This window comes from Pogoniulus pusillus, chromosome 13 (assembly GCF_015220805.1).
Source record: "Pogoniulus pusillus isolate bPogPus1 chromosome 13, bPogPus1.pri, whole genome shotgun sequence".
NCBI lineage: Eukaryota > Metazoa > Chordata > Aves > Piciformes > Lybiidae > Pogoniulus > Pogoniulus pusillus.
This window is the reverse complement of record NC_087276.1, coordinates 1,873,901-1,892,614: the sequence shown is the minus strand read 5'-3', so window position 1 is coordinate 1,892,614 and position 18,714 is coordinate 1,873,901. Positions and strand designations below refer to the sequence as shown.

At 46.5% G+C, this 18,714-nt stretch overlaps 1 protein-coding gene across 9 annotated transcripts in view; it reads left to right on the top strand.

Moving 5' to 3' along the window:
• EPHA4 (EPH receptor A4) overlaps positions 1-18,714 on the top strand; it is a 132,949-nt gene that overhangs the window by 9,212 nt on the left and 105,023 nt on the right. The window contains exon 4 of one of the 9 annotated variants that reach the window (XM_064152768.1): positions 14,440-14,512. The exons of 7 other annotated variants lie outside the window; for them this stretch is intronic. In XM_064152768.1, the coding sequence (XP_064008838.1) occupies positions 14,440-14,501 (62 nt within the window). In that variant the 3' untranslated portion in view covers positions 14,502-14,512. Of the gene's footprint in view, positions 1-3,934; positions 4,124-14,439; positions 14,513-18,714 lie in introns of those variants that run through there. One more of the 9 variants, XM_064152764.1, reaches the window with a different exon arrangement.

The following is an 18,714-nucleotide window of genomic DNA, read 5'->3' as shown; positions in this document are numbered from 1 at the left end:
GCAGAGTTGAGACTAAGTAATTTTAAGTTCCTCTTGTGTGCATCTTTGTTATGTAAATGGGTTTGTTACACATTAATACGATGTGGTTTGGAGTTAGTTGCTATTTCCTTATGATAAAACACATATCTTTGGAACTCAGAGGAAGGACTTGGGGGGGGGGGGGGAGAGAGAACAGGCAGGAAGGGAGAAAAAACAGATTAAAGAAGCAATAGACTGTAGCCATCTGTGATGATTTTGTTGCTGTGAAGTTACAAAGCTCAATTTTAGACCTGCCATTTTGTATAAATATGTGAGACAGTTGAGATTTTTGACTGCGATACTGCAAAGGTTACGAGAGCCAACAGCTTTGTCTTCGTCTACACTTGCTTTTTTGAGTTGTGAATTGGCCAATTGGCAGAAAATCCAATGCCTTGTAAAATATGGCTCAGTCCTAGTTTCCTATCACTGCTGTTTTTAGCATTCTCCTTCAAACTTTGATAAGAGCATCCCTAAGAAGTAGTAATTTGAATGATAAGATCCTTTTTATCTCGGAGGCTTTGAAGAGTGACTGTGATCGTTGAGAGCAGCAGTTCAGTTTACATCAGAAGGATGCAGTCTAATTATATGTTTTCTTCTGTGATAAGATTTTTGGATGGTGGGTTTTGTAGGGGTGGGGAAGTGAAGTAATTGGTGTGTACTTCCCCATTTTAGTCGTAGACAATTTATTTGTTGTCAGAGTAACACTGATGAACAGTCTGGTTGCACAAGAGGGTAATCAGAAGGGTGACTAAGACAGTGCAGATTTGAGATTTCAGAATGAATTTTTTTTCAGGTTGATTATTTTTGGCAAGGAGGGGGAAAAAAATCAGTACAGACTCAACATGTTACATTTTTAAAGGAGCTGAGAAAATGGAAGCTCCCAGGAGGGACATGGGAGTGGTGCTGAAACTGTCTGAACCAGATTTAGTTGGTTCCCTGCTGAAGGAGGGGTTTGGTTATGTGCCTGTGTAGCTCAATTCCAGGGCTGGTGATTTTTTTTTTTTTTGTACCACCTGGTGCATTTCAAAATCTCCATTTCAATATTGTTGTAGGCTCTGTTGCTTTCCTCCCTCTCTGCCTACTTCCTTCCTGGAGAAGAGGAGGCTCAGGGGTGGTCTTATTACTGTCTACAACTACCTGAAGGGGCATTGTAGCCAGGTGGGGGGTGGCCTCTTCTCCCAGGCAACCAGCAATAGAACAAGGGGACACAGTCTCAAGTTGTGCCAGGGTAGGTATAGGCTGGATGTTAGGAAGAAGTTCTTCCCAGAGAGAGTGATTGGCATTGGAATGGGCTGCTCAGGGAGGTGGTGGAGGCACCGTCCCTGGGGGTCTTCAAGAAAAGCCTGGCTGAGGCACTTAGTGCCATGGTCTGGTTGATTGGTTAGGGCTGGGTGCTAGGTTGGACTGGATGATCTTGGAGGTCTCTTCCAACCTGGTTGATTCTATGATTCTTCCCTCACCCCCCACCAAAGCCAAGCTGCAGTTGTCAAGCAATTGTCCCTTGGCTGTCCCTTGGAGAAGGGCTAGAATTGATGCACAGGGGAGCAGTATCTGGTCCTTATTCTCCATGTTACTAGTGAAAAAGCACAGCCTTCAAAATCCAAGCCAGACGATTCTGGTGGTAAGAATTTCATTGTCTTTTGTGGACATATAGACCCTCTTCTGTGTGTTTCTTGTGTGTTCTTCAGTTTAACAAACAAACCTCAAACAACAGACCAACCAAAAAAACTCAACCCTCCACAAGAAAACAGAAACCAACAAACCCCAGCCAAATAAACAAAAAAAAAACCCCACCAATCAAAAGGAAAAAACACCCCCTGTGATGGTTTGGGTGTTCCCCACCTCCCCACACACTTGGGAAAATCACCCAGACTAAGGGCCCTGGAAGTTGAATATTTACGGCTTAGTGCAATGAACAAGCAGACATTTACAACATGTGCAGTTCTAGACAGAAATAGGCAAGGTAAAAGTAATACAGAAACACAGCAGCCCTCCCAGAAACCTCAGTCCCCAGGAGGGGTCTCAATTATCCTTCCACCTTTCCTCCCACCCCTCTCCCTTACCCCACATCTTGCCTTATGCCCAAGGAAGATTGGAGAGTTAGCCGGGGGGGGTTGGGAAGCAGGTGGATTAATCAGAGAGACAGCAGGTTAGGTTAGAGAGAAAAATGCAGCCCAAAGCCTAGACAGAGAACAACTCCCCTGTCTATGTTTGGATTCTTGCTCTTATACATCTCAGCAAGCCTATGAGTGGAGTAGCCATCACCATTGTTTCCCTTTCACAGCCTGTGATCTAATCCTTCTCACCAAAACAGTCTAGCTAGCTTCAAACTAGCACACCCCTCTGCAGCAAAACAGAAACCAACAAAAACCCCAACAAAACCCCACCAAACAAAAAAAAACACCAAAAAACCCTCCTCCACAACAAAACAGAAACCAACAACCTCCCCCAACAAAACCCAGCCAAAGAAAACAACCAAAAAACCCTCCACAGCAAAACAGAAACCAACAAAACCCCCAAAACAACCCTCCCAACAAAACCTATCCAAATAAAACAGCAAATAAACCTCCATAACAAAACAGAAACCCAACAAAAACCCAACCCAGCCAAATAAAACTAAACCCAACAACAAACCAAACCACCCAAAAATCCCAGGCAAAACTTTGCAGAGATCTCATCTTGTGTGTGGCGACTTCAGCGTTTAGATCTTGTCTGGGTGAGGGTTATTATCTGTCTAATAATATGCTCCACTGAGCTTGGTCTTTATTGCCCTTGTGAGAGGTGATTAAAGAAGTGCTCAGCAGTACACTTGAGTCTTTCAGGACTGCCTCAAAAAGCCTCCCCCCAGATTTGTGAGATAAATATCTGTGATGGTTTGGGTGTTCCCTGCCCCCCCACACTTTAGAAATCACCCAGACTAGACTCAGCAGCTCTGGAAATGTGAATGAAGCTTATATTTACAGCTGGCACAATAGACAAGCAGATAGTTACAGTATAGACAGGAATAGACAAGGGAAAAGGTAATACAGAAACACAACTCCCCTCCCAGAAACCAGAGTCCCCAGGAGGGGCTCTCAACCACCCCTTCACCTTCCCCCTGCCCCTCTCAACCTTACCCCAGTCCCAAGGAAGAATTGGAGGTTCAGCCAGGGGGTTAGGAAGCAAAGTGGCTTAGTCCAAAACGGAGAGTGAGGTTAGAGAGATGCAGCTCAGCCAGCAGCCCCAGCGAGAGTTATGCCAAGTGTGGTTATTTAATGTCTTTATTTCTTGTTCCCATACATCTCAGCAAGCCTATGAGTGCAGTAGCCATCACCATTGTTTCCTTTCACAGCCTGTAATCTAGTTCTTCTCACCAAAACATTCCAGCCTGCTTCAAACTAGCACAGTATCTTCTCTGGCTTCGTGCCATTATGCCACATCCTTTTGGTAGGTAGTGGGGAGCAGGTGAGGTCACCCCTGTTTGTGAGTCAGACAATTAACACTCCCCTGACTAGATGGCCATTTTTATGACTATTCAGAGCCAGCTTCCCTTCCCTGGGAAGCCAACATGTTGGTTCTCTTCTCTTTCCTCCTGCTGGAGTCTAAGGAAGGCCTCCCTGTGAGAGGGGACGGGCAGCTTTGCCTCTTGGCACAGCGGATGCCTCATTTCCATCTCCTGTGTACAGCCTCACGCAAAGCAGCACAGCCACTGCCCCGGCTCACAGAGGAGATAAGAGCTTCCTCTGGCAGTGCTGCCCAGGATCTCCCTCTGTTTATGCAGAGCTCAAAGGTTTGGATGCGATGCAAATGGCTTCTGGTTTGATGTTTTTTCTTTCTTAATCTTCCGTTTGACAGAGATTGCCACATTGGTAGTGTGCTCCTTGCGTCCGGAGGTCTCTCCCAGACAATGCCTGATTGTCACTCCTTTTTTTTGCAGCCTCTCTGCTTGCTTCGAGCAGATGCCTGGGGAAGTGCTGTGCCCCCACATCCTGGCCTTGTCTGTTAAATGAAGGTGCAGGGACAGCCATTCCTTACACTGGTGGGGCTGCAGGTCTTGGGTGGCATTCCTCTGTGTGCTCACCAGTAATATCTGAGGTCCATGGAGAAATGCAGCCAGCTGGTTGAGGGCTGCTCTTGTCTCTGCTCTGCCATAGTGAGGTCACATCTGGTATACTGTGTCTAGTTCTGGGCTTCCCAGTTCAACCTACTGGAGATAGTCCAGCAGAGAGCCCACCCCCTGCAAAGATGCTGAGGGGTGTGAAGCATTCCTGTTGAGAAAAGGCTGAGAGTTCTGACACTGTTAATCCTGGAGAAGAGCAGGCAGAGGGGTGATCATCTCAGTGCTTACCAATGTATAAAGAGCAGAAGGGCAAGAAGGTGGGGCCTTCAGTTGGTGCCCAGTGACGGGACAAGGGGCAGTGGGAACGAACTGGAACCCAGGGAGCTCCACCTCAGCATGAAGAAAAACTTATTTCCTGTGCGGGTGCTGGACCAGGCTGCCCAAGAGAAGTTATATAGTCCCTTCTGGAGAGATTCCAGATCTGCCTGGATTTTGCAGTAGTGGGCAGCCTGCTCTGGATGACTCTGCTTTAGCAAGGAGGTTGGACTGGATGATCTCCAGAGGTCCCTCCCAATGTACACCATGGTGGGATTCTGTGACCATGAAGCCCTTCTGTAGCTACAGCCTGAGCTGGAAGAGTGACCATCTCTGGGACATGGGATCCCTCTGTGCTGTCTATGAACATGTCTGCATGAAGAAAGCACTGTAGTTTATGCTCCCTTCTCTCTATTGGGGTGTCCCTCTTAGCCCTGGTGTAGGACTCTGCTTTGCTGGGAGAGCAGCAAAAATGGGCTTGGCCTGTGCTTGTGGTTTGGTGCAGTGGGGCTGGTAGCACTTGGGTAAACATGCACAAATGATCTGCTGTCTTTATTTATTGAAGGAAAACAGTCTGCAAGAAGAGTTCTGCTTTCTTAACCCTCATGATTACACAAGAACCCATATTTTGCTTTATTTTTGGTTTTAGTGGCCTTCTTTCCTTTTCAACTTTTCTTTATTTCAACTTTACTGGAAATTGCCTTTGGCTTGGTATAAAGCTGAGGCTCATTAAATGCTCCCAAAACACAGGCTTGCTTGGGACAGATTTGTTGAAAGGTTTATTGATATAAGTTAGAACACATGCTGCAGAAATGTACTACATTTCTTTAAAGTCTTGCTTTTCATTTTGTGTCTTTATAAATCAGTGGTACAAAATTGGGATCCCAGATCGTGTTTGGCCTCCATTCTGTAAGAAACCATAAGGAAAACAAAGTTGGAGGGGGGGGTTAATGTTTTTTGGATGTCCAATTAGTGTTTAACTTGAAGGTAATTTCACAGGGGTAGTAACTGCACAGTGTGAAATCTGGTGCTGTAATTAAATGGAGGAAAGTCTCTTTAAAACAACAAAAGAACGTGCAAAAACTTTGCTTTTGTCCTAATAGTCACTCAGAAGGGGAGGTCATGCTGTTTAAAGTACAATATGGATGGGCTATTAAGGGTTGGGGGGAGTTCTGCTGTACAGTTGCATTTGCCTTGGCTCATTTAGTGAGAGGTGGCTGCCTAGCAAAAACTCAGTTTGCTGCTCTACTTTGCTGTTCTTAGATGGGTGGGTTTAAAGCTCACTAAAGCAATCTGTACAATGAAATGAATCTATACAGAACCACTGGAAGAGGCAGGCTCAGGAGCACGGTTTGCATTTACTGGGGTGCAGTGTCTTGTAGGTTGCTGAGGGGCTGTGGTTTTGGCAGGCTGGGCAGTGTTGGAACTCTGGGCAGGAGGAGAAAGAGGGATGCTCGGATGCTGTGGCAGTTGAGGGATAAAGGCAGGCAGACTAAGTGACTTCCTGTGGCTCAGATGAGACCAGAGAGAAGACCCAGCCCAGCGTCCTAGCTTCAAGGTGGCTGGCTTTTCCCTCCTCCATATTTCTCAGAAGGCATCACTCACCTTTCTCTAATGAGTTCCTATCTTGCACGTTGGACATGGTTTGAAAGGAAGCAATCAATAACTATTGCTGCTGCTTGTGGATGTGACTACTTTGTGGAGCCCCAGTACAAAGCTGCAGTACAGTGTCTTAATTACCCAGATAATCCTGTTTGCTTGTATTTTTAAACTATGGAGCGCTGGGTAATTATTCAATTCTTAATAGAAGGCAAATGGCAGTGTAAACAGTAATTAGGATGTTAGACTAATGTGCTTCAAAGCAAATTGGATTTTTTTCATACCATTCAGCATGAAGTCCCATAAAGTGAACAATTTAGTGGCAAGGAAACAAGTTCCATTTTATTCCTATTTTTTGGTGTTATCTCTCTTGGTCTTGTTTCTGTGTGAGCAAGTCTGCTCCAGAGCCAGCATCAAGTTGACAGATGGCTCCTTCCATTTGCCTACGCTATCCTATGGCTTCTGATGGGCTTTTTATTCCCTGTGGCAGGACTTAGAGGTCAGCAGCAGCCCAAATTCCCTCCAGCTGTGGGGCAAATGAGCATGGAAAGGTTGATTGATGCCACAGGTGCAGCTGGGTCTTGGCTTGACAGGATGGGGCCTGGAAGAGCCATCTGAGCTTGGTGGCTGAGGCTCTTTCTTCATGTGGATTCATATCTTCTTGCTTGCCAGCCAAGGCTCACTTTAGTCTTGGAAATAGTGACATGCTGGAAGGACAATTCAAGTTTGCAGCCTTCTAATCTTTGAAAGCAGAGTGGGTCAGAGCTCCAACTTATCTCCCTTAGTCTGGAGAGCACTCCTGGTTTTCACAGCTCGTCTCCAGTTTTCCTAGAAGCATGATGTGAGCCACAAACACAGACGTGAAACACTCCATTGATTTCTGTTCTGTCTGCAGATCTTGTGCATGTAACACATTTTGGTACTTCCACCCACTGCTAATTAAATCCTGCCGTTGTATCCAGGGCTTGCACTGCACATAGCTGGTGGCTGAAGACCCTGTGTGGCTGCAGAGGTGTCGGTCAATGGCGCTGCAGCATTCTGAACTGGTTTGGTAATGCCTTTGTCACAGCCAGGGTTTTGTCTGGCCGTCGCCATGAGCTCTCGGCCCTCTGGAGGAGCTGAGCAATTGCCTTTATTTTCCCCACTACCAGTGTGAAGAAAAGCCAACATGTTCCCCACTGTTGGTCTGAATCACAGGCATTTTAACGTTAGCTATATTTAACTTCTGAGAATTGGTGAGGGAGGAGACCAGTGGAGCGCTTCAAGAGGCTACAGTCAAGTTGTTGTTGTGTTTCATACTAACACAGCTGATGTATACGTCGTAGTGTGCACTGAAAGGGTGTGGGTTTTCTTATTCTAAATCCCAGAGGATTTTAGCCAAGCCACATTTAACAGCCTTAATTAACAAGCCTGTCTTTCCATACATAAAACATCTCTGTCTGGGGAGATGAAGAATACTGGTCAGTGCTCCTGTGAACTTGGTGCTTGAATTCAGTTGTTTCCAGTTTTAAGCGTGGTCCCCAGATGAAAAAGACATCACAGCCTTGAAAGTGGTTTCCTTTTGAAGTGTCCAGCCTGGCAATAACTGCAGCAGCAGTGGCTAAGCAAATTGGCATGTTAAAAGGGCTGGATCAATACCTTCTCTTGGCTGTGGCTGGATCTAGGTAACCCTTGCTGGAGGTCTGGCCGGCTGCACCCTTGTGTTCTGGGGAAACCAACAGTGGTGTGGGTCGTGTTGAGCTGAAGTAGCTGTATCCAGCGTCCAGGCTTTTGCAAGAAAGGCAATTTGAGGATGGATCTGGGGGAATCAATAGTTAGGGAAGATCAGGCAGCTTGTGTAATTTATGGGGAGGATTAGAAGGGAAGCGTAGGGAGAAACAGGAGATCAGTGGCAGGGCAGAAGTTGTCTGAACTTCTCTTCAGATGCTGGAGCATTCAGTTTTGTTGTACTTAGCTGCTGTGTGCAAAGGATTCCTTTGGAGCGTTTTGGAGAGACAAGTAAACACAGATTAAGGAGGGTGTGTGGGCAGTCCCTGCTGTTTAACAGAAATGCTTGGGGGCAGTGGCTGCTGGATAAGTAAAGCAAGAGATGCTTAGATACAGCTGTTTACTGACAAGCCCAAGGAGCTGGTTCTGGTTTCCCCCACGTGTGATCAGCTGCCCCAGCCCTGCAGCAGCACCCTCCAGGAGCTCCAGATAGGATGCTCTCCCTCGTCTGTCGTTTTCTGGATGCTGAACTCTGAAAGCCTCCCTGAGGCCAAAGGGTAGTGCTCAGTGTCTGAGACGGCCCCTTCACCCCTCCATGGGAGTGGGGTGGTCACTTAAGGTTCCTCCTGTGTCCATTGACACTAAAACACTACACAAGTGACTGCAGTAGTTGAAATGGAGGCTATTTGTTGAGAGGCTTCCTGTGGTCTTGCTCACCAGAGATGATAGAAGGTAGCTGAGTTGTGTTGCTGCTTCAATTTAGTGGCTTTGGTTTGTGTGTTGCACCCCTGCCAACCTCCCTTAATCTCTGAAATCCCATTCTGCAGTTAGCAGCTTGACACATTTTGTCCACTCGTAATTAGTTCTTGGATTTCCTCATTTTTGTGGTGATCAGAAGTGCCCAGAGTAGAGCTAATAAGACAGCTGGAATCGGGACCACGTCCCCATGTGTGTCCACCTGCTCATTAATAAGGACTGTGCAGTTAATGAGAGTGCTTTCCAGGTAATATTTAATCTCAGAGCAGCAACAGTTACTGTGAAAACTTTCTTTGCAGGTTGTTTGCTGAAGTCCTTCCTGTGGTACATTAGAAACTATCCTCCTGTACTAGTCCCAGCTGTGGTTCTGTTAGGGTGACCCAAATCTGGAGTACTCTGGAAAATCCATACAAGGTTAAAATGCTGGTTTCAGTGCTCTAGACTGGGCATGACCCATGAGTGGTTGCTGGGCACACATGCATATGTATAGACACGGCTGATAATGTAGGTTGTTTGTAATGCTTTGAGGTTCAAAGGCCTGTCTGTGTGGGGAGGAAAGTTGAAAGGAATCAAGGAAAGGAGTGAAGTCAGTGTGTGTAACTTAAGGTGCTTCACTAATCACCCTCGAGACTATTTCCAGCCTTTTTGGCTGAATCTACCCATGTGCAGATCCTTTACCCATTTAGTTGGTTCACCTTCAAGTTCTCAGTGGCTCTTTGAAGACATGCACTCGATACCTAGTTTTAATGTACCCACAATTAATGTACTTGGTAACCTTGAATTCAACACACCCAATAGCTTGGGAAAGCAAGCTCAAAGGGTTGTGGGCACTGTAAAAGCACCCAGTTATGGCTTTAGGATGGATAGAGCAGTTTTAATTTGTGAGAGAAAAGAGAAGAAAATCTACCTATCATTATTGCAGTAGTGTGGAGCAGAAGCAGAAGGCAAAAGAGCATGGGCCCAGCTGCAGGTGTCTCCAGGAAGGGGCAGGAGACCTTGTCCTGTGTGGAAGAGCAGTGCTGGCTCTAATGGAGACTGAAGGAGAAGCACAGTGGGTCTCATCCAGCACTGCAGAGATCTGCCCTTTTCTCTCCAGGAGTGGTGCAGTCTCAAGAGCGGTATGTGACCTTGTGAAGCATCACATCGTTTTCCTGTTAGAGTCATAGAATCAACTGGGTTGGAAGAGACCTCCAAGCTCATCCAGCCCAACCTAGCACCCAGCCCTAGCCAATCAACCAGACCATGGCACTAAGTGCCTCATCCAGGCTTTTCTTCAACACAGCAACTCCACCAACTCCCTGGGCAGCCCATTTCAATGCCAATCACTCTCTCTGCCAACAACTTCCTCCTAACATCCAGCCTGTACTTCCCTCAGCACAGCTTGAGACTGTGTCCCCTAGTTCTGTTGCTGCTCGCCTGGCAGAAGAGACCAACCCCACCTGGCTATGGCCTCCCTTCAGGGAGTTGTAGACACTAATGAGGTCACCCCTGAGCCTTCTTTTCTCCTGATTAAACACCCCCAGCCTCTCCTCGTAGGGCTTGTGTTGCAGGCCCCTCACCAGCTTTGTCACCCTTCTCTGGACATGTTCCAGCACCTCAACATCTCTCTTGAATTGAGGAGCCCAGACCTGGGCACAGAACACAGCAGTTCACTATGATCTGTAATGGGGGTATGAAAGTGTGAGAAAGGCAGTCTCATGTCTTTGCTGTTCGTTGGGGCATTGGTTTGACCTCTCTCACAATCAGAGGACCCCTGTAGCTCTAATGTGCAGAGCTTTTGCCAGCTGCCAGCTCACTGGGGATGCTGCAGTGGAGAAGCTTAGCCTACCATATTGCTCTGCCTCTTCAAAGATCACAACTCCTTGTTTTTTTTTTGTGGTTGTGCCTTCAGCCTGCTGCAGGGATGGTGGTAACCTGACCTCTCTGTATACCTGTATTAAAGCCTGAGTTAGGAATGCACGGCAAAGGAGAGACATTTTTCCGTGGGATCGGCGAGCTCTTGGTGAATGCCAAGCAGCCAAGTTAACTCTTGTGCAAACACTGCCTTTTATTTGACTTTGTAGTTTGCCCTTTGAAATACAAACATATTTGTGTCAATCAGTGAGTCTCCCTTCCGGAGTTCTGGGTGACCCTGTGCGGAGAAATGTGACTGTGCAATTATGAAAGGTGAGGCTCTGGCTGTAGCGAGTGCTGAGTAACTGCAGCTCGCTTGTCTCCACGCCTCTCCCATAAGCGACTGCCAGCTGCCCTTCGGCCCAGCTAAATAACAAGGAAGATGCTTGTTTGGAAGGAATCACTTTCCAGAAATTTGCCATCTGTCAGAAGTGTTGTGTCACAGGGACGTGTGGGTAGGGCAAGGAAAAAAATTGCCTGTCTCAGCTTAGGGTGTGAGAAACTTTTTATTTGGGCTTTAAAATGCAATTAGGTCAAATTGGGAGACCTTATTATGGCCTTTCAGTACTTAAAGGGGGCCTGTAAAAGCGAGCAGCACAGAATTTTTAGCAGGGCCTGTTGTGACAGGACAGGGCTCTGCACAACCTGCTCTAGTTGATGTTCCTGCTCACTGCAGGGGTGGTTGAACTAAATGACCTTTTAAAGGTCCCACCACGACCCGATCCAGTCTAGGATTCTGTGAGGTACTGTGCCTGTGTCAGTTGGACAGAGTTAAAGGGGTTGCTGAAGTCTGCCAAGGGTCAGCATTTGCCCATCGTAGGGCAGTCTGAAGCAAATGCAGAAATGGGGTCCTCTGGCACTTATGATGGAAAAGATGGAGGTTCCTCCTCCTTCCTGCCACTGTGTTGGATCTTGATGAGGAGGCTCAGGGCAGAGCTCATTGCTGTCTACAGCGACCTGAAGTGAGGTCATAGCCAGGTGGGTCTGGTCTCTTCTGCCAGGCAACCATCAACAGAACAAGGGGACACAGTCTCAAGTTATGCCAGGGGAGGTCTAAGGCTGGATGTTAGGAGGAAGCTCTTGGAAGAGAGAGTGATTGGCATTGGAATGGGCTGCCCAGGGAGGTGGTGGAGTCGCTGTGCCTGGAGGTGTTGAAGCAAAGCCTGGCTCTGGGGCACTTAGTGCCATGGTCTGGTTGATTGTCTAGGGCTGGGTGCTAGGTTGGACTGGCTGAGCTTGGAGGTCTCTTCCAACCTGGTTGATTCCATGATTCGATGACATTTCCCAGGAGTTTTAACATGGTCTGTAGACTTGGACTGGTTGGTGCCACTGCTCTGATTCTCTGTGGGAAGTCATCAGCTGTAGATGGGTTGTCCCAAAGACCTTGAAGATGAAGCCTCACAGCTGTTTCTGGCCCATAACTCCAGTCCTCTTGCAGGCAGTTTGTTAGTTTTTATTAAACCAATAAATCTGAAGAACCAGAATCCTGGCATGAAATAAATTTTATTAAGCATTGTTGAAGCTCTGTAGAGATACTACCCAAGTACCCCAGTGCTGATTTGACCTTCCTCTTCTTTCTGTATGGGCTTGTAATTGCTGTATCTTCACTCAGTTTGTGCATGAGTTTTCAGAAGAAATTGTTGCCTTGAGCTCAGCATCATGAATCTTGCGAGCAGACCTCCAGTAACAAATAAGTACATGTGATAAGGGAAATACATTTTCTCAGAGAGCACTTTTCAATTGGTTGCTCAGAGGATTTTGAGAAAGCAATAGATTCTGTCTTACCTGCTCACACCAACTAGTGTATTTTGGCCTTATTCCAGAAGGAAATAACTGGAATACTAGGCAGTGTCTTTTTAACTAGTCCAAACCTTGACTGATGGATTTGTAGCCCTCATGCAAGCTTAGGAGACTAAGGCATCCCTTCTGCTTAGGTTAGCATGTACTGCCCAGATCCCTTGTAGGAGTTCAAAGTTCGAACTTGCTTAGTGTCGAAGATACCTTCAAATGCTTCATGCTTCTGTAACCAAAGTGTGTAGAAGGTGGCTGTAAAGATGGAGCTGGCAACAGGGCAGGAAACTGCAAAAGGAGATGATTAGGCTAGACCTGAGGGTGGGGGGAAACCACATAGATCTGCAGCATTAATGTATATTGCCCAGGAATGTGGGGGATCTCTGCACTGGAGAACTTTCAGAGTAAGTTAGACATCTGGCAGTGTGGTTAAATACAGGTTATCTTCCTGTGGGGCAGGGGAATAGAGGAGCTGGGGTGGTCTTCAACCTCATCTGCTTGTGGTAAATGCTCTTGCACAGTTGCTATGGGATCATCATCATTGTAGTGAAAGGTAGCTCTTGAGGACTGCCCTAGAAACAGAGACTTGATTGTGTTGTTTCCTGACCTCTTCCTTCTCTGAGCTGCTAGAGCTCTTCACTTGCATTTCAGTTTTCCAGTTAACTGACTAGCTAGTTTCAGTTAACCAGAATCTTTAGGCATCTTGGGTACCCCTTGATCAGCTTGTTCCAGTCAATCCTGTTCTGCAGGGACACTGGAGCCCATAAGAAAGATGAGGACAGCCTTTTTAGCAGAGCCTGTTGTGGTTATGACAGCACAAGGGGTGACATTTTTGGGAGAGGAGATTCAGACTTGATAGGAGGGAGAATTTTGTTTACACTGGCTAGTGAAATGCTGGCCCATGTTGCCCGGAGGGGTGGTAGGTGCTCCATCCCTGGAAATGTGTAAGGTCAGATTGAACAGGGCTTTGAACAATCTGCACCAGTTTAGGATGTCCCTCCTGACTGATGGGGGTTTGCACTAGATGACATAGAATGTTTTGGATTGGAAGAGTCCTTTATATGATTTTATGAACAAGCTCTGACTTTTCCAAAGGGTTGTGGATCTACATAGGAGGTTTGTAGCTTCATTTTGGTGTGCTCTCCCTATCTGAGCCTGTGGTGGTGATGTAGCATGGCAGACCTGCTGTGGAGCACCCTCAAGGAGTTCTGCCTGGTACAGGCTTGCTAGAAAGACAAGGAAAAATGCTGCTCCTGTCTGGGTCCTTCCTCCACCCCTGTTTGCATCAGTTCTGCTTTCATCACCCTGAAATACACCATCCCTGGCACTTCAGGAAGCCCAGCACAGATGCGTGTAGCAGACCCAGAGCTGTGCGCCTCGCTTTGTGAGCCTGTGCTGTGTTTTGGCTTGGTTTCCCTTTCCCTCCCACACACCTCAGGTATTTGGCAAATTTGATGTTGCCTTGTTGAAAGCTGGCCTCCCTCACACAGGGAAACCTGCTTTTTGCATCCAGGTTGGTTTTAAGGTGCTGAGCATGCGCTCCTCGACAGGCTGAATAAACAGGCACCTACCAAGGAGATACTGGCTGCTCAGGGCCAGTCCTATATCCGTGGGGATGTGGAGAAGGGATATTAAAATTGTTTATGAGGTCAGAGCTATAGGCAGCTTTGCACCGCCTTTGAGTTACGATATCATTACCTGAGCTGCAGGAAACAAGAAATAAAACCTTTTACTGTGAAATATGAGGAGTGCTTATGGCTTTGAAGTATAGAGAAGAAGAAAAATGTTCACTACATCCTAGTGCATTTTGTTTGTTCTCTTGCAGCAGGTCTGATTTGGCTTACTGGTGCCACACAGAGAATGGATATGGCATTTTGTTAATGATATTTGTGCTAGAGAAATGCTTCTTTTACTATTTCATTTCATTTTGCATCCTGACAGAAGTGTTCCACTCTAAAAGGAATAAATCATTCAGGTTTATTTAAATAAATGTAGTATTACTCCTTACCCTGGTACTTGCAGCACTGCAAGTCCAGTCACTTGTTTTCTTTTATCTCCTTGTGCTTTCAGTCCTTTACATGAACAGGTTTTCTTTCCTGCCCTGGTGTAGAGGGCATTGTTATGTTCAGACCAAATGAGAGGTTGAATTAAGTCATTGACAGAACAGAGACTGTTGAAGCAATATTGATCGGGCTGATTATTCTCAGCTAGCAGTTTACTCCTCTTAGGAGAGCCACTAGCAGGTTGGCAGCTGATAATCTGTATGCTCTATAGGCAGTATCCAAACATTGTTGTAGTAGTTTTTATATTGTCCCTTATAGGTACTCACCCCATAGGGAACAGGCTGCCCAGGCAACTGTTGGAGTCCACATCCCTGGAGTGATTTAAGGTGTGTAGATGTGATGCTGAGGATCATGGTTTAGTAGTGACCTGGCAGCACTGGGTTAATGGTTAAACTTGCTGATCTCTCAGGTCTTTTTTCTTTATGGTTTCAAGTCACTTTTATGGAATTAAATAATGCTATTACCAACTAAAGTATCTACAGAATGAGAAATACATAAACATAATAAGAAATTAATGTGGTGTCAAATTTGAATGAATGTGAAATATGGAACAGAAGGGTTCAGTGAAGGAGAGGAGCAAAGGCTGTCCAGGATCAGCTGAGGCAGCTGCCCTGACAACGAGTAGTAAATCAGTGTTTAGCAAAGTTAGTTCACTTTCAGTTTCTTCAAAAGGTGGCTTTTGTGGTCTTGCTGGTCTCCTGCTATGTCAGTAGCTTGCATCAAAACTTCCTCGAGTCAGAACATCTGTTGCGGCCAATGGAAAGACTCCCCTTGACTTTAATGTGCTTTGGATCAGGCCCAAAATGCAAATAGTTTTTTCTCTCATCCTTTGAAGTCTTTAACATTTCATGGGCTCCCTTATGTTATTGGTAATTTGCACCAGAGGTAGTTTGCATGCAAATGAAATTTCAGCAGTAACAAGGACTGCACTTGGGCGCACATGGAAGCGTGCACACCAGTATTGGTGAAGCCCATTTTATACCTTTCAGCACTTGAGACTTCCTCGGCAGTGAGTGGGCTGGTCACAGTAACTACAGTCAAATGTATTGACAAATACTTGCAGAAGATTGTACAGAACTGCCAAAGTACACTTGAGAGAGAGAGAGATAGACAGGGAGAGCCAATCGACTGTTCTGCGTGTAGCTGGTGCGTGTTAATGCATGTTTTCTCCATGAAACTGGCAGTTGTCACTAACTTGTTGCAGCACTGTAGCTGTCATAAATGTAAATACTGTAATTGAACCTGAATTCACTATGGATTTATTTACCAGATCAAAGAGGAGATTCAACCTGCAGCGCTCCCTTTGTTTGCTGGTGTGAACTCCTGAGCTTAGCGAAGGGCCAGAGACAGATTATTCCTTTGAGTTATGTGACTGCTACCAAATCACAGGGCTTTAGTTTTCAATAAACTGGAAGTGTATTTTTCAGCTGAGAGATCCTACTGATTTTAGTATTAGCACTTTAGAATTTCTGAACTCATAAAGACTGTTGCAGCTGAAGGTGTTGTTCTGCAATACCAAGAGAAGAGAAGGTGGCAATAAAGCACGACAAGCTCACAGTGACCCTGTTCACCTGATGTTAGCATCCGACTCTGCTGTGAGGAGGGTGAAGGTGATTTACTCTCCAGTACCTCTCCAGCTAACCCTGTCTGAAAACCACCCAACAGTTATGTGGAGAACAGCCTGACATGTCCAGTCAACTGCATTTTCCACTGGGATATTCTTCCCCACTTACAACTCAGTCGTTCTTGCTTCTTTGTTTAATTTGGTCCTTTTCTGACCAGGCAGCTTCTGCCTGAGCTCTTTTGCAGGGCAATTCTGCTCCATCCAGGCAGATTCAGCCGAAGTCGAATCTCATAGGGATGTTTGCCGAGGGCCTTCAGCACTTCCTTGCTGGCCCTACCTGTGCTGCTGCTCAGCACTTGGATTAGCTCTGCTTCAAGGGCACAGCTATATGGTGACCGGGAGGAGAAAGAGAAAGATAACTTGGGTTTCTAGGTGCTCTAAGATATGCTAAGGAAGACCTTTCCACAGCAAAATGTCTGCTAAATAGGGTACTGCAGGAAGGGCTTGTCAGTGCCGCTGCTGTGAGATGATGGCCCTGTGTGACTGGCAACGTGAAGAGTTAGTCACTCTGCTTGTACCCCAGGCTGGTATTTAAGGCTCTTGCTGGGAGTGTCATTGCAACAGGCAAGGAGAGGCAGGAAATGAGGGCTGGGGTCAGCAGTGGTGTTGCTAAGCAGTAAGAAAGGAAGAAGGGATGTGTTGGCAGAGTCGCAGGTGCTGGAAGCCCTTACCTGAGCTGCTGGCTGGGTGCTGGGCAGGCAGGGAGCTCGTGGACTGGACCATCAGGATGTCTGAATTGCTGTAAGAAAAGCACATAAAAACTGGAAGTGGCCTTTTGGACACTGATGTGCAGTTGCTCTACTTTTGAAAAATGAAGTCTCAGAAAATATTTGTCAGTGGAAAGTGGTTAAAGGAGAGGGGGAAAAAATCCTGCCTGGTCATTAGTGTTTATTTTTTGGCCATTTAACCAAGTTTCCTTTTGAGAAAGGAAAGATAACATAAGGGTGAAGATATGAGGGGAGATGATGTTGCAAGCGTTACTAAGGACCTGCTGGCTTTGCTGGGATGGCGTAAGCAGGGCAAGCTGAGGTGTTTAAACTGGCATTTGACTGTTGATTCTGGTCTGGAAAATGCTGAAGGAAAGGAGTGGAGCTCTGGACCAGCTTTTGCTAAAAAGTGGGGTTTGAAGTGGTGTAAAACCATGCTTCTTCCCACGAGGCCATCCTCTGCCTGAAGCGCCCCAAGCCTTGCTGATTCAACACTGCAGTCCCAGTGGCAAGGAAGGAGACACTTGAAGGAAGGAGGCCCATAGGTTGCATGGTCTTGGGAAGCTGGTACCAGTGAGCACGCATCAGAAAAAGCCTGAGGCTGCCTCGTTTGATCCTGGAGCCTTGGGCTCCTTGAGCAACCTCTGACTTCAGAGGGGTGCTGCTGCTCTGCTTCCTTCAGTTGCTTGTGCTGCAGGGTGGTGCTGGAGCCAGGCTTAGCTTTTTTCTCCTCAGCTTCCTTCAGGCACTGCTGATGGCACAGCCTCAGGGAGGGCCCTAGGTGGGAGGAAGGGAGGGAAATGTGCGGTGGCAATCATGCAAATCCTCAGCTGCTTTGAGCTCCTCTGCTCAAACCAGAGCTGCAGAGGTTTCTGAAACATCCTGCTTGTGTTTTCCGAAGGCAGGTGGTGTCCCAGATGCCTCTGTAGCAAAGGCTTTTTAATATCATGGCTTTGAGGGCTAACTTTGATGTGAGCTGCATAAGCAATTAATAATAGCTACTTTGTTCCTGTTGGAGGCTTGGTGATGGATATTGGCAGGGACCATCTAGTTAATTTTTGAACTCTCTTCTTCCGTCCGCAGTTAAAAGCTAATCCCAAACTATCAGTGACATCTGGCACACAAACCAGGTTATTAAAACCTAGCCCATGAGATTTTGTGCTTCAGGGGCAATGCTGGAGCCACACTGACATTTGAGCGTGCTTGAAATTCAAGTCTGAACATGCTGTTGTGTCCCTAATTCACTGGCACCCCTCTCTGGAGTGGCCAGTCAGTGCAGCCAGAGCTGGGGTCTGTCTGAGTTAGCATTCCAAAATACGTGTGAGGTATTGCCCAATTAGTATCCTCTGCATTACCTAAGACCATGAACAGCCTCTTCTGTGAGGGCCAAAGTTGTCTTTATAAAGAAAGGATACAAAGATGTCTTTAGATATGCATGGAATGCATATTGACGATTTAAAACACTAGAAAAGCCTCACTTGTTATCTGGGAGACCAGGGACAGTTGTTTTATTGTACTGAGCCTTACAGCATCTCTGAAACTTTTCAGCTGGCTACAAGCTTAGAATAAGAATGACTCTTCCAGGACTGAATCACATACAAGAAGTTGTAAGCAAGTTGTATTGCTGATGCAGAAGGGGGTGGAGAGTGGTAGGCTGTGCTTCCAGTAACAAGACAGGATTAAAATCCAGAAAATGGGAGTCCTTATGCTTTTCTTTTCTGCTCTTTGGAGGGGTTCTACTCACTTGTGGTTTTTAACCCACTGGAGAATATTTAGACCATCATTCAATTTTTTCTGTTATTACTGCAAGGAGACACATGCTCACTTTGTCACCTTTAGAAAATGAGATTTTGGTAAACCAACATGCACTGGAGAGATTGTACAACATAGAATCAGTCAGGGTTGGAAGGGACCACAAGGATCATACAGTTCCAACCTCCCTGCCATGGACAGGGACACCCTACCCTAGAGCAGGCTGCACACAGCCTCAACCAGCCTGGCCTCAACCACCTCCCTGGGCAACCCATTCCAGCCTCTCACCACTCTCATGCTCAACAACTTCCTCCTCACGTTGAGTCTGACTCTCCTCACCTCCAGCTTTGCTCCATTCCCCCCAGTCCTGTCACTCCCTCAGAGCCTCAGAAGTCCCTCTCCAGCCTTTTTGTAGCCTACTTCAGATCCTGGAAGGCCACAAGCAGGTCA